This window comes from Tupaia chinensis, unplaced genomic scaffold (assembly GCF_000334495.1).
Source record: "Tupaia chinensis unplaced genomic scaffold, TupChi_1.0 Scaffold144326_1, whole genome shotgun sequence".
NCBI lineage: Eukaryota > Metazoa > Chordata > Mammalia > Scandentia > Tupaiidae > Tupaia > Tupaia belangeri.
The window spans coordinates 144,580-159,445 of NW_006204184.1; the positions used below are offsets into that span (position 1 = coordinate 144,580).

The window sequence follows — 14,866 nt, forward strand, 5'->3', positions numbered from 1 at the left end:
TGTGTGTGTCTGGTCAAATTGAAATAAATGAATGAATAAATAAAATTAAAATAAATAATTAAAAATAAATAATACATAGATGATTTCTCTCATCTTCTCAAAAGTGGGGTATTGGGACAGCCCCATAGCATGGCAATTAAGTGCTATGCAGAGAAAAATGGATCCCACATGGCTCAAACCCATGAGCAGTCTCTTATTACCTCAGCTCTTGGCAGTGACTAGTCTGCTTTCTGTCTCTATGAATTTGCCTAGCTAGACATTCCATGTAAATTATATCATTCACTATGTGGCCTTTTGTGTTCGGCTTCTTTCTCTAAGCGCAGTGTCCTCCAAGTTCACAAATATTATAGCAGGTGTCAAAATTTCCTTCCTTTTTCAGGCTGAATAATATGCTATTGTATTTATTCACTCATCTCTTGACAGACACTAAGGTTGCTTCCACCCTTTGGCTATTGTGAATTGTGCCACCATGAACACTGGCATTTAAGTATCTGTTTGAGTTCTGTTTTCAGTTTCTTGGAGTCTGTATCTAGGAATGGAATTATTAGATCACATGGTAACCCCATATTTAACATTTTGAGAAACTACAAGACTATTTTCCACAGCCAGGGTTTTTTAGTTTTTGTTAGAGGGCACATGCACTTGCCAAAGAAAGAGAGAAATAAAAGTGGAAATCACACCCCAGGGTGATGGCCACACTGCAGTCCCATCTCCTTCAGTCTCCTCTCAGGATTTTGGGCATACATGCACACAAGCCCAGCATGATTTTTCAAGCCACTGGATCTGGGATTCGAGCTGCGGAATTAGCCATGCAGGATCCAGCTGCTTAACCTCTATGCTACCTGCTGGCTCTGGCAGGGATTGCTTTTTAACTTTCTTTTTTTCTTTTCTTTTTTTACGCTCATGTGATAGACTTGTTTAGGTTTTCATTTTACACATCTATAACGATGAGATTTACTGTATGGTACTGGTTACTTTTATTTGGAGAGGGATCTAGTTTGGTTGGCAAGAACTGTTTTATTTAGCTTTTCAAAACATAGATGTTTTCTCTCATCTTCTCAAAAGTGAGAATTTGGACAAGCCCTGTAGCATGATAATTAAGTGCTATTCAGAGGAAGCTGAATCCACATGGCCCATGATCTCTAGCCCCATGGCTTAAAAAACACATGCCCACCCAGGATCCTGATTGGCTGCAGAAATGAAGAGAAAAGAATTGCAGTGTGACCAGACCTATTAGGAGTTCTCTCTCTGGATGGGCACATGCCTTCTGACATTATAAAAAAAAAAAATAAAGAAAGTGGGGGTGGGAGTTGAAAAGTACACTGAATTCAGAGCAGGGCAACTGAACTAAAGGCTCTTACTGTTATTGCCCTGGAGCTGAACCATATCCCCTTTTGTTCCCCAGAGACCACTGAGACACTTCTGGTGCAATAGTTTAGTAAAATGGCAAAAAAAAAAAAAAAAAAAAAAAAAAAAAAAAAAAAAACTCATTTTTTTAAAGGACAGACTCTGGTCTCTCAAAGTACTGCTGCCTTCATTTGTGCAGAGATGCTGCCTTGATTCTGAGATTCTGTAGCTCAGGGTGGAACTGCAGGCACCAGGCAACTGTCACTTTAGGGTGGAAGCAGCCAGTACAAGGAAACTAATTCTCTCCTCTCATCCCACACGGTTCACCTGGGGAAAGTAGCCACTACCTAGCCCATAGCTTCCTGGTCCCCTGAGGTACTTTGGCCCTTTATGTAACTCCATGGGATAATTGGAAATGAAAGGTGCTGAAAAATGTTAGCTTCTGAAATTGGCCTAAAGCAAACATGAGTGAAATTAAGAAAAGTCAGGCCATTGACTGGGGCTCTGGGACTTTATCTCAAGTGTACTTGGGAGGTAGCAGGGAAGGGACTGGATTCCAGGTCAAGTGGAAAATAAGTTTGTGTTGCCACCATCACCTGACTTTTCAGACTTTTAACTCTTTTTATTAGACTGAAAAGCTCGGGGTGGGAATTACAGTCCCTCCTCAACTGCAATTGTCAGGCCAGCAGCACCTGGCAGCTGTTGTTGGCATCCCTGAATCATGTGGGAGTCTTGGGCCAGGTGAGGCCCAAGGTACGTCCTCCAGGACTGCTTTCTGGGCCTTTTCAAGCAGGGTTACTATAGGCTACTTCCATTATGAAAATTAAGGTAATTCTTAACCATCATGACCCTCTGGATACAGTAATATGGCCTGAAAACAAGATTCCTTCAAGTTGGATTTTCCTTCATGAACTTTCCTTGACTAGGTCTAGTGAAAGAGGTGCTCTAATGTCTGCATTCTAGCGGCAAACTCACTGAATGCCATTTTATTACTCAAGATCCTAGCATCATGCTTTGCAGGCATTAAAGATTTGTGAAGGGCTTCTCTACTTCAGTGTGTTCCTGAAAAAACTCCTGCAAATCATACAATAAGAGTCATGAATCTGGTTTTTTGTTTGTTTGTTTGTTTTAATTTTTAAAAGTTTATTTTACATTCATTCACTGAACATCATCACAGCATACAAATGTGATTTCCCATCAAGAATATACTGTAAAGTGGCTTAATCAAACATGTTATTGTCAACAAAAAATTTTCCATTTCTTGTTTCTTATACATATATATATTTTTTTTTTTGATTCCCTATTTCTAACCCACTGCCATTTTTCACACTCCTCCCATACCATTTCTGGTATCTACAGTTGCTTTCCATTCCTTCCTCCACACACATATTTTATTGATTCAAAAAATAAATTAATCTAAATAATTTCAATAACAAGTTCAGCTGATATATACATTACGGTGAACACATGTCTGACTTTAGGCATGAAACTCAGTGAGTAGAATGAATATAATAATATTTTTTAATTTCAAGAAAAGCAGTTTGAGCTTTAATAAGTCAAGATTTTTAAATGCTAAGAGAAATTTGCTTAGGATCAGCAGTTAGCGTAATGGCTATGTCACTGGACTCCCATGTATTCGACCACGGTTCAAGTCCCGGACCTAGTGGCTTAAACTCACATCGGGTGCGTGTGCGTGCATGTCCAAGATCCCAAGAGGAGAATGGAGGAGAAAGGATTGTGGTATGGCCATCCCCCATGTGGGGTGATTTCTCGCTTTCTGTCTCTCTGTCTTTCTCTGTCTTTCTGGTGAGCACACGCGCCCTATAGCAAAAACCTCTCCAAAGAGAGAGAGAGAAATTTGCTTAAGACTTAAAACCAGGAAACAGGTTAGGAGTCTGTTCAAATTGTAGATATATGAACCTATCAATAGCTTGAAACAAAATACAGAAGAAAATCAGTAATGTTTCGGTCAAAAGTCATAAAATTCTATTTTACCAGTTCATTCTCATGTACTTTATCTTCTGCTGTGGTCTGATTTTTCCGTGTAAATTCTGGAAGACAACATTCAGTTCTGGACTTGTCTCTCCCATTAAGTTGCCCATTTTCTGAGTTTTTAAACTCTTATTTCTGTGTGTCTGTATTTAGTTTTCTTGGTATAGCACTCCCTTCAGAATTTCTTAGAGAGCTGGTCTGGTATTCGTGAATTCTTTCAGATTTTGTTTATCTGAGAATATTCTTGACTTTTCTTCCCATATGAGAAATAATGTTGCCAGGTATAGTGTTCTTGGTTGAAATTGCTTTTCACTTAACACTTCAAATATATTTTCCCTTTTTTTCCTTGCTCGCATTGTTTCCGAATGGGAGATCCGCTATTAGCCTGATGGGATATCCTTCGTAGGTAACTTGATGTTTCTCTCATGATGTTTCTCTCATTTTAGTATCTTGTCTCTGTCTGTGGTTTTGGTGAGTCTGGCAATAATGTGTCTTGGAAAAGATCTTCTTGGGTTGATTCTAGGGGTCCTTTGTATTTCTTGGCTCTGGATTTTTGAATGCCTCCCTAGATTTGGAAAGTTTTCTTCCAGGGTTTCATGGAATGGATTATTAAAGTCCATATTAGTCTCTTCACCTTCTAGGATACCAGTGATCTGGCTGGATGTTTGGATGTTAAATGGTATCTAGTATTATACGTATATTATTCTCAATTTTTTCGCAGTTATTTTCTCAGTCTTTTTGGTGAATTTTTCTAGGTCAGAGAGTCTGTCTTCATCTGAGATTCGATCTTCTGCATGATCTAATCTGCTTTTAATATTTTCAAGGGAGGTTTTGATTTCCTGTATTACAGACTTTATCTCTAACAGTTCTGTTTGATTCTTTTTTATGGTGTGTATTTCCTCTTTCAGATAGTGCAAGAACTTCCTCACCTCTTTCAGATAGTGCAAGAACTTGTTGGCCATTTTTCCTGCATCTTCTGAAGTTCATTGTCTCTCTTGTCTTGCAACTTTGTTAGCTGTGTCACTATGAATTCTTTTTTTTTTTAGATGTTTTTGCTACAGGGTGCATGCACTCGCCAGAAAGACAGAGAGAGAGAGAGAGAGAAAGTGAGAAATCACTCCCAGGGGGATGGCCACTCCGCAATCCCTTCTCCTCCATTCTCCTCTCGGGATCTTGGGCACGCATGCACACGCACCCGGCGTGAGTTTAAGCCACAGGTCTGGGATTCGAACCACGGTATACTATGTGGGAGTCCAGCAACACAGCCATTACGCCAACTGCTGATCCCAGATATTCTAAATACTTTTTTTCCCTGAATATTCTAAATTCTTTATCAGACATTTCCACAAGTTCAATTGTACTGTCTTCGGATGAAGAGAAGTTGTTCTTTTCCCTTGGGGGAGAGGTATTTTCTTGGGTTCTCATTTCTTGTGCCTCTGTGGTGATTTCTGGTCATCCGATGGGTTATACATTTCTTCCTAATTTTTTGAAGAGTGTTCAGAGGCATGCAAGAGGAGGTGATATGCAATCTCTCTGCAGTTCCATTTTTCTCCCTTTGTATGTCAGATACAGTGGGAATTGAGGAACATTCTGACCCTAATAGTATTCAGATGTTTAGCTACTGTTCACTTAGACCTGTCTAGACACTCAGTGCTTGGAAGCACTCTAAAGTGGGGTCTGGAGGGTGAAGTCTCTACGCAAAATTTTCATTAGTCTTAGTCCCTGAAACCAATAGTTCACAGCTCAAATGGAGGAGTCTTCTCTTCTGAATAGTTCTGTTTAAAAACCCCTGAAGTCCTGTCAGCCTTTTCCCCTGCTCACATTATCCTCAGGCTTTTGCAGGTCCAGGTGCTGTCTGCCCCTAGTCCGACGGGTTATTTGGGTCCTAGGCAAGGCCTCCTTTGGCGGTACTGTTTATGAAAGCCACTACAAGAAAGCACTTCTTCCGAGTTTCCAACTTTTTCTTTAATTGTCTTTGTGTAACATAAGTCATTCTCTTTCATTGGTTAAAAAGCTTGCCCATTACTACTTCAAAATACTGTTGTCAGCTAGCACAACTTCCAAGTCTGTTGGTGTCATCTCCCCCTTTTTCTTTTTCCTTTTTTTTTTTTTTTTTGAGAGATTTTCGCTATAGGGTGCGTGCGCTCACCAGACAGACAGAGAGAGACATAGAGACAGACAGCGAGAAATCACCCCCCAGGGGGGGATGGTCACGCCGCAATCCCTTCTCCTCCATTTTCCTCTTGGGATCTTGGGCATGTATGCACATGCGCCCGGCGGGAGTTTTAAGCCACTGGGTCCAGGACGCGAACCACGGTCGGCTACGTGGGAGTCCAGCGACATAGCCATTATGCTAACTGCTGGTTCCCCTTTTTCTTTTTTTTCTTTAAGAATTATTTATTTAACGTTATTTGTTGTTGTTGTTGTTGTTGTTATTACTTATTTGACCAGAGAGAGAGAAGGAGAAAGTGAGAAAGCAAACCACCAGGTTCAGGACTCCAACCATGATCACCATGGCTTAACTACCATGCCATCTGCCAGCCCCCAGTCTCCCCCTTTTTCAACATAGGCCCCAACCCTGGGCCATTTACCATTTGAGAGTTACTCACAGTCATCATGACGCTTTGCTCCTAAATATTGGGTTGTTGGGAAAGTCATGATGTGTTTTTTTTTTCTGTTTCTATGCAAAAATACATAGAAACAACCAGTACTTACAACAATTTAATACTGACAACCCAATACTTAGGCATGGCTTTCCTGAGTGCAGACAGCATAGTTGACATGCAGGAAATTTAGCAATGAGCTGACATGGAGCCTTAGTCACATTTCCCCAAATGCCCCATGCATGCCTTTTTTTAGTGCCTTTGAGCTTGGAATCCACTCCAGGATCACGGGTTGCACTCGGCCATTCCATCTCTTTAGTCTCATGAATGAGGAACATTCCCCCTGAGTTCCCCTTGTTTCTTGCCACAGACTGTCTGGAAGAGTCCAGATCTGTTGTACGGAATGCCCTGCTCTTTGGACTCTTTACCCTGTTGCTGCATGGTGAGCTTCCATAGTGTGGGGTCAAATGAGGACCTGGTAAGTCCTTCAGGACTGCCTCTGGGCATTTTCGAACAAGGTGCATTCTGGGAGGTTGGGGCTCTGGTTGATCACTTGTTAAAAATGGCCCCTGCCAGATTTCTCCACAGATAAGACTTTCCCTCCCTCTTTATCCTATGTATTCCTTTCTTGTCAGCTTGTTTGTACAGCGTCTCCAAGACTTTGAGTCCAGCATTTTTAGTTGTTTCAGCAGAAGGGATGTTGCTTATCTGACCTGCCATGCTGCTGGAAGCCGATCTGTCTACCTGGTATGATCTTTCATACTGGTATCCTGTGGTGCCAAGGCATTGAGTGAGCCATGAGGCCTCCCTCCTGCTGTCCCCAAGCCACCAGTGTTCAACAGACCACTGGTAGTTCACAAAGTCTTCGTTCCTTTATTAACTTATTCAGAGCCTGCTCGCTATTGGGTCATCAGGAAAGTCATGATGCATTTCGCATAGAAGTGTGCCTGACATCATGCATTGAGCTGGGAGACAGATTGGCATGCGCAGCGGTGTATTCTGAGTACACTGGGAGACATAGGATGCCCCAGCTCATACAATAGGGAAGGACAGTGGAGGAGATGCTGGAGCAGGGAATGCTGCTCAGAAGTGCAGGCTTAACCAACCCTGAAAGATGAAGTCTTCAAATGAAGACAGGGAAGAGAGCAGGCCCAGAGCCCTGGTGATAAAGGGCAGGCATCATTAGGCACTCTTCCCTCTGGGGGAATACTGCATAGGAACGTTGGCCATATTGTTGCTATCATTGCCTCTGCCCATCTGGTGTGGTGTGTAGTGTGCCCTGAGCCCTCCCTGCCAGCCCATGGGACTCCTCCTGCACCCTGTCCACCCAGCTCAGGCCTTCCTCTTCTAGGGAGCCTGCACACTGCCACTTAATTGTCCCAGTCTCTGTGCTGCCACTATGCTAGCTGTTTTCAGTTGGAAGGGCAGGTGTTACTTCTGTTTTGTTACTTGTTTATCCCCCTACCAAAGTGAACTTTTAAAGATAGAAGGATGATACTAACTCAACCCTGGCATCCCAGCTCCTGGCCGGGGCCTAGCTCAGGACACAGGCAGCAGATGGATACTCATGTGTGTTTATAATGACAGTAAAGCCAGAGATTGTGAGTCCTCTTCCTTGACCGTCAATTCAGCCGTGACCTCAGACAATTTCCTTTGTCTAATTAAACTTCCTTGTTTTTCATCCGTAATACTCGAGTTGAATAGGTGCTTTCCCAACTCTTAAGATGCGTGAACTTGTGAACTAAGTGCCAAGTTCTCCTCATAACCCTCTCAAGATAGCGATGTGTGTGTGTGTGTATGTGTATGCATGCGTATACGTACACACATGCAGTCTGATTAGGAGGATGAAGAGGGGTATTTGGTTTCTTTGAAGAAGCATATGTTTCAGCACATTCCTTACATTCCCCAGGTGGCCAGCTTCACAGAGTAGCCTGGCACCCCAGCCTGCCCTACCCCTCTTGGGCCTTCAGTGAAGGACGAGTGAGGGTGTGTGAGTGCCCAGGTCACCTTGGGACTGAGTGGGCCTCTGGGCCAATGGTAGCTGATTTGGATTACCCGTTTTATATGATTTTTTCCTTCACCCTAGGCCCAGCAGAATTCAGGCTTCTTTGTGGGTGCTTGTTTTTGTTAAGGAAGGAAAAGAGAGAGATGTGGTAGTTTTTGACAAGGTCCAAGCACTGTGCTCCTCTGCCCCAGCCTCCCAATTAGCTTGGATTGCAGGTATACACCACCATGCCTGGCCTATTCAGGTTAGTCCAGGCTCCGAACCCATGCATCCCATGTGGCCACAGCCTTGTGCTGCTGCTACCACAGTTGGGCCTGTTTTTAAATATAGAAGCAATAATCAAAAAAGAAAGTTAACAAACACCTGTATGCCCTTCACTGGGTGGAATAAAAAATCACTGTTGTCATACTTGCTTTAAGTAATTTCAGTTTGAAATAACTAGAATATGGGACCAGCAGATGGTGTAATAGTTGCATCGCTGGGCTCCCACATAGTCAGCCACTGTTTGAGTGTCAGACCTGGGGGCTTAAAACTCACACGGGGCACATGTGCTTGTGTGCCCAAAATTCCAAGAGGAGACTGGAGGAGAAGGGATTATGGCATGGCCATCCCCCTGGGGGTGATTTCTAGCTTTCTATTTCTTTGTCTGTCTCTGTCTCTCCAGCAAAAGCACGCGCCCTATAGCAAAAACTTCTCTTTAAAAAAGAAAGGAAGGGGTCCAGCAGTTAGCATAATGGCTGTGTCGCTGGACTCCCATGTAGTCGACCGTGGTTCGAGTCCCGGACCTGGTGGCTTAAACTCATGCCAGGCACATGTACATGCGTGCCCATGATCTCGAGAGGAGAATGGAGGAGAAGGGATTATGGCGTGGCCATCCCCCTGGGGGGGGGTTTCTCACTTTCTGTCTCTCTGTCTCTCTCTGTCTCTGGCGAGCACACGCGCCCTAGAGCAAAAACCTCTCTGAAAATAAAAAAGGGAAGAAAGAACGAATGAACTAGAATATTATAGGTAGAGTTAAAATTACTATATTCCCCTCTTCAGTGCTATTAAAAATTCCTTTAGGGATCAGCAGATGGTGTAATGGTTACGTTGCTGGACTCCCACGTAGTCAACAACAGTTCAAATCCCAGGCCTGGTGGCTTAAAACTCATGCTTGGCACATGTGCGTGCGTGCCCAAGAACCCATGAGGAGAATAGAGAAAAATTAATTGCAGCAAGGCCATCTCCTCTGGGGGGTGATTTCTTGCTTTCTGTCTCTCTTTTTCTCCAGGGAGCGCACACGCCCTATAGCAAAAACCTCTCTTAAAAAAATTTTTTTTTCTTTACGCCAGCCTCGTAGCCTTGTGGTTAAGGAAGCCAGATCCCACATACAAACCATGCAGTTCAAATCTTGGCCCTGGCATGTGAAAAACACTCTGGGCATGTGTGCACACATGGCCTAGGATCCTGACAGGATGGAGAAATGGAGGATTTGGGATTGTGATGTGACCACATCCCATTGAGGACTTTCTCCGTCTCCCTCTGTCTCCCTCTTTCTCTCTGGCAAATACATGTACCTCTGGCAATTTTTTTTGAAGTTCATTCATTGTACACTTAGAAATGGTTAAAAAGATAAACTCTTATGTTTCATATATTTTAGCACAATAAAACCTATGAGAACCCTAACCAAACGGTTCCTCTAGGCCTATATTAGGTTAGGAGCTATGGAGAGCTATGTCTGCTCACCTTGGTCTTCTAACTACAGGTTGGGTCTACTCCTCACCTAGGCTTCCTCTCTCAGCTAGTGGAACCACCATGTTCTCAGGCTTTGGAAGTGATCCTTAATTCTTCCCTGCCCTCACTCCCATACAGTCCACCAGCCAGTGAGATAGGTCCCAAATCCTCCACTGTCCATGCCCTGGGCCACTGCTATAGGCATCTGACAGGGCTACGCTGCTGTCCTCTCACCTTCTCATGGTTTTCTGGCACCACGAGATGCCCCAGAACTAGAATCATCCATTTATCTTGGGAGCCGATGTATGTTCAGTGCTCTCAGGCTGTTGTCATCAGCCATAAGACATATCCCACTAGGGCTGTCCAGAACAATGTGGTTTGTGCTATTTTATGCATTTGATATAGGTAAACTCCTTTGTTAGTGTTTATGTTCCAATTTCATTGGTTTCTGGCATTTCCTTCCTCAGTTCTGCTTCCTTACACAAAAGGTGGCACATGATATACATTTTTGCACTTTGCACATGATCTACATTTTTCACTTCACAATGGATCCTAGAAATCACACAGTCATAGCAGCTTGTGGAGCTTGTCATTGGTCCCACACACAGTACTCCAGGGTGCAGGCATGCCAGAGTTCTTTCAACAGTTCCAGGAGAGACCAGGATCTAAGGGGTCTGTGATCTTCAACTGGTAGAAACAGTGCTGTAGCAAATGATACCATGTACGTGTTGCTTGGCATTCTTGAAGGCATCTCTTCAGGGTAGATTTCTAGAAGGCATTCCTTTGATCATGTGGTTTGTATTTGACCTCTTGTGGTTAAGATATTTTAGAGTACAGATGAGAGTTCTGAAGAAGCCAGACTGTTCTCATTAGTGCAGTGTTTTTCTTTTACTTGGGTTCTAAGGAGCAGCCCTGGCAGTGGGCAGTGTCATGGCAGGTTGGGAGCAAATGCTGCTTTCTGCCTGGCACTCTCTAGCCCACTATACTGGTGAGCTCCCCTCCTCTCTTAGCAGGCCAGCCTCAAAGGCTGAACCTCAGGAGTCAGGGGCCCAAGGTGACCATAAGCCATTCCTAGCTTCCCAGCTTTCTCATTTCCCATTGAGAATCCTAAGACTCAGCATCAAAAAGTCAGCTGTGTATCATTGGAACAGATGAGGGGCCCCCCAACTATAGCCAAAAAAAAAAAATAGTACCTAGTGAGAGATATCTGTGTATAGATTGACTCTAGGTGACTCCAGAAACCACTATCTGGGCCCTAAACTGCTGGAGGAAGATGCAGAATGGGGATGAACTCAGGGGCAAGCTGGAGTAGGGCCACAATAGTCCCTCACTAGGACCTTGTCACTCAACAGGAGCCACTCCTGCTCCCTACACCCACCCCAGCTATCTGAGTCCTAGTTTTCCAATAGCTCTTGCCGGTGCACGTCACGGTGCCATGGTTGCACAGGTTCTGCAACATAGACAGGAGGGAGGGTGGGCCAGCCATGAGGCAGGGCCCAGCACTGACCTGAGCCATGGTGGCAGGAACCTCTGGAGCTCAGGACACAGGACAGGAACAGACATGCTCTTCTCCTGAGGCACTGAAGGGCAACAGCCTCTGTTTTCCAAGCTTCCCTTTAGGCTGGCCACAACACAGAGCTGTGATGGCAGCAGCCTTGCCAAGGGGGTCTTAACCATGTCTCCCTCAGATGGATCACTACATGATCAATAGCCAGACTCTGAGCCTGGGGAGCCAGGGACTCACAGTGGCCATTTCTTTTTCTTTTTTTTTTTTTTAAGCTTATTTATTGCTTCCATGGCATGGGCATCCCCAGCAGGATCCACATCCTTGGCCTCAGCCAGCCCAGATAACAGGCACACACATGCCCTGCATGTGTGTACAGGGAGACCTCAGGACACAAGCCCAGGAACTCCTCTATGGATCCAGTTGCATTACCACTGCATTATCAGCTGTCCCGCACAGTAGCCATTTCTGTAATACAGGAAGAAGGAGCCCTACAAAGCCCTACCAATGAAGGAACTGCTTCTGTCATAGTGAAAGAATGAATTGGGCTAGCCAGGTGGTAACTGAATCCCACATGACCAGTCACACAGTTTGAATCCCAGACCTGGCAGCTTAAAAAACATGCCAGACATCTATTTGTGTGCCCAAAATCCTGAGAGAAGAGTGGCGGAGAAAGAGATTACAGCATGGCCTTCTGCCCTGGGGGTGCTTCCTCACTTTCTCTCTCTGTGTCTGTCTGTCTGTCTCTGTCTCCCTCCCTCTCTCCCTCCCTCCAGTGAGCACACGTACCTTATAGCAAATTTTAAAAAAAGTTAATAAATCAGGAGGCGTCTCACCATGGAGCGGGGAGGATACTGTTCTACACCAGCAAGGAAGGGACACGTTGGCTCTGCCTGGACTACACCTTTCTCCTTACTCTTTACCTCCACATCTTTTTTGTGAGGGTATCTTCACTTGTCACACCAGAACCCTGAGCAGCAGTTTTTGGTGGCTTGAGTTAGCCAGTATTTATGGAGTGCCTTTGTGACTTCTGTGATTTTCACTCTTAAGGATGCCTGTGAGGTGGGGTTGCCCTTTGTTGAGATAAGAAAACTGAGGCACAGAGTGCGAGGTCACTTGCTCAGGTGCACATTCCTTTCCATGATTCTTTCCTATGTGCTGCTTGCCCAGGGAACTGTTCTGGGGCTATGCTCTCCTCAGCAGCTTTTTAGTTGAGCATAAATTCAATGAGTGTGTTAAACATTTGTGGAAACCAAAACTACACCCAAGCCCAAGTGTCTGTACAGGAAACCCCCTCACCTGTTTTGGGCGGCAGCTTCCTTTCCAGCAGTTGGGCCTCCTCTTTGTCAGCTGGCAAGCTCAGGGACTCTCAGATGTGACTCATAAGGTGACCTTGGCCAAGGTGGCCTCAGAAGTCACATGGTGGCCTTAGAAATCACATCTTCTAAGTTTCTACTTAGAAGAAAGATACCTGTGTAGGTCACGTCCTCTCCTGCACAAATGCTAGCAGTGGGACTCAGGGTGGCCACAGTGCAGGTTGGGTGCACTTGGTCACCACTACCAACAGCCCACAGCCCCTAAAGGAATCTCTGGGTCCCAGCCTTGTCCACAGTTCACCTATCCTGGGGAAGAGCCGCAAGCCGTGAGCATGCAATGGCCCTAGGCCATTGCATGTGCTGGGGTGCCCCATGCCTGCCCCTGCTTACTTTCTGTTCTCTGTCAAACTGACATACTTGTTTAACACTTCAGGGAAGAGAAGTCAGAAGACCAGGACCTCCAAGGCCTCAAGGACAAACCTCTGAAGTTTAAAAAGGTGAAGAAAGATAAGAAAGAAGACAAAGAGGGCAAGCATGAGCCTCTGCAGCCATCTGCTCACCATTCTGCTGAGCCAGCAGAGGCAGGCAAAGCAGAGATGTCAGAAGGATCGGGCTCCGCCCCGGCAGTGCCAGAAGCTTCTGCCTCCCCCAAACAGCGGCGCTCCATCATTCGTGATCGGGGACCCATGTATGACGATCCTACCCTGCCTGAAGGCTGGACACGAAAACTTAAGCAGAGGAAATCTGGCCGCTCTGCTGGGAAGTATGATGTGTATTTGATCAAGTAAGTAGAAGCAACTCCTGTCTATAGGGCTAGGAGGGCTGGGTGGGTGAGGGATGGGGACAGGGGTTTAAGTGACAGCTCTCTGTTGCTCACTGACCTGGAAAATACATGGGCCTACCCCCACCAAGGGTGGGGAGACTGCATGATTGCATACAGAAGTTGCTGCCTGAGTAGGAAGGAAGCTCTCGGGGAAGCAGGCCTTTCACCCCTCTGCACCTTGAGTCCAGGTCTGGAGATGGAACGGCAGTAGGACCTTCTCTGAATCAGTGTGGGGAATGGTGTGCTCTCCTCCAGGGCCTCTGGAGAAAGAGACAGGTGGCCTCCTCTCCAGCTGTGCCTTTGGCATTTGTCCAGCTTTGGACTGAGAGCTGGGCCCTTCCATTTGAAGCAGTGGCTTCTGGATCCAGAGGTTCAGAGGAAGGGTGAAGGAGAACATTGCAGTTCTGCCCCTTAAATGATCCAAAAAATGTTAGCAGTTTTCAGAGGCCATTTGCAGATAGTCTCATTTAATTCTGGAACTGTGAGAAGGGTGAGCCAAGCATTACCCTGTGGAAAACTCTTCCCAGAGCAGCTCAGGGTCATGACCAAGCTTAGACAGGAATTTTCTGATGGCAGATCAAGCCTGACCCCTTTGGTTGCTGCATTGTGGAGAGGCCTGGGAGGACAGAGGTACAGGTACAGCCTTGGTTGCAGGCAACAGCTGTTGAGCTGTTCCGGCCTTAGGCTGTGCGTCTCCAATTTTAAGGTCTTGGCTTTTCTTAAATGTGACTGTTGTTCAGTGATAACGTCTGCTAGTGTTCATCACCACCAGCCACTCCTCCATTGCCATAGAAAGCTGCTAATTGTTCTTGGTGTTTCTCCATTTGTCCCCACAGTCCCCAGGGAAAAGCCTTCCGCTCTAAAGTGGAGTTGATAGCATACTTCGAAAAGGTAGGCGACACCTCCCTGGACCCTAATGATTTTGACTTCACGGTAACTGGGAGAGGGAGCCCCTCCCGGCGAGAGCAAAAACCACCTAAGAAGCCCAAATCTCCCAAAGCTCCAGGAACTGGCAGAGGTCGGGGACGCCCCAAAGGGAGCGGCACCACGAGACCCAAAGCAGCAGCAGCAGAGGGCGTGCAGGTGAAAAGGGTCTTGGAGAAAAGCCCTGGGAAGCTCCTTGTCAAGATGCCTTTTCAAGCTTCTCCAGGGGGCAAAGCTGAGGGGGGCGGGGCCACCACTTCTGCCCAGGTCATGGTGATCAAACGACCAGGCAGGAAGCGAAAAGCCGAGGCCGACCCTCAGGCCATTCCTAAGAAACGGGGCCGGAAACCAGGGAGCGTGGTAGCGGCTGCAGCTGCTGAGGGAAAGGAGTCTCCCATCCGATCTGTGCAGGAGACTGTGCTCCCCATCAAGAAGCGCAAGACCCGGGAGACGGTCAGCATCGAGGTCAAGGAGGTGGTGAAGCCCCTGTTGGTGTCCACCCTCGGTGAGAAGAGTGGGAAGGGACTGAAGACCTGCAAGAGCCCTGGCCGGAAAAGCAAGGAGAGCAGCCCCAAGGGGCGCAGCAGCAGCAGCGCCTCCTCACCCCCCAAGAAGGAACAGCAGCACCACCACCACCAC

At 46.0% G+C, this 14,866-nt stretch overlaps 1 protein-coding gene across 1 annotated transcript in view; it reads left to right on the plus strand.

Annotated features, from left to right (window-relative positions):
* Positions 1 to 14,866, plus strand: part of MECP2 (methyl-CpG binding protein 2) — a gene marked incomplete in the record, with an annotated part of 87,567 nt that overhangs the window by 72,216 nt on the left and 485 nt on the right. The window contains 3 exon segments of the mRNA XM_014583471.2: positions 6,313 to 6,384; positions 12,914 to 13,264; positions 14,140 to 14,609. Coding sequence (XP_014438957.1) covers positions 6,313 to 6,384; positions 12,914 to 13,264; positions 14,140 to 14,609 — 893 coding nt within the window.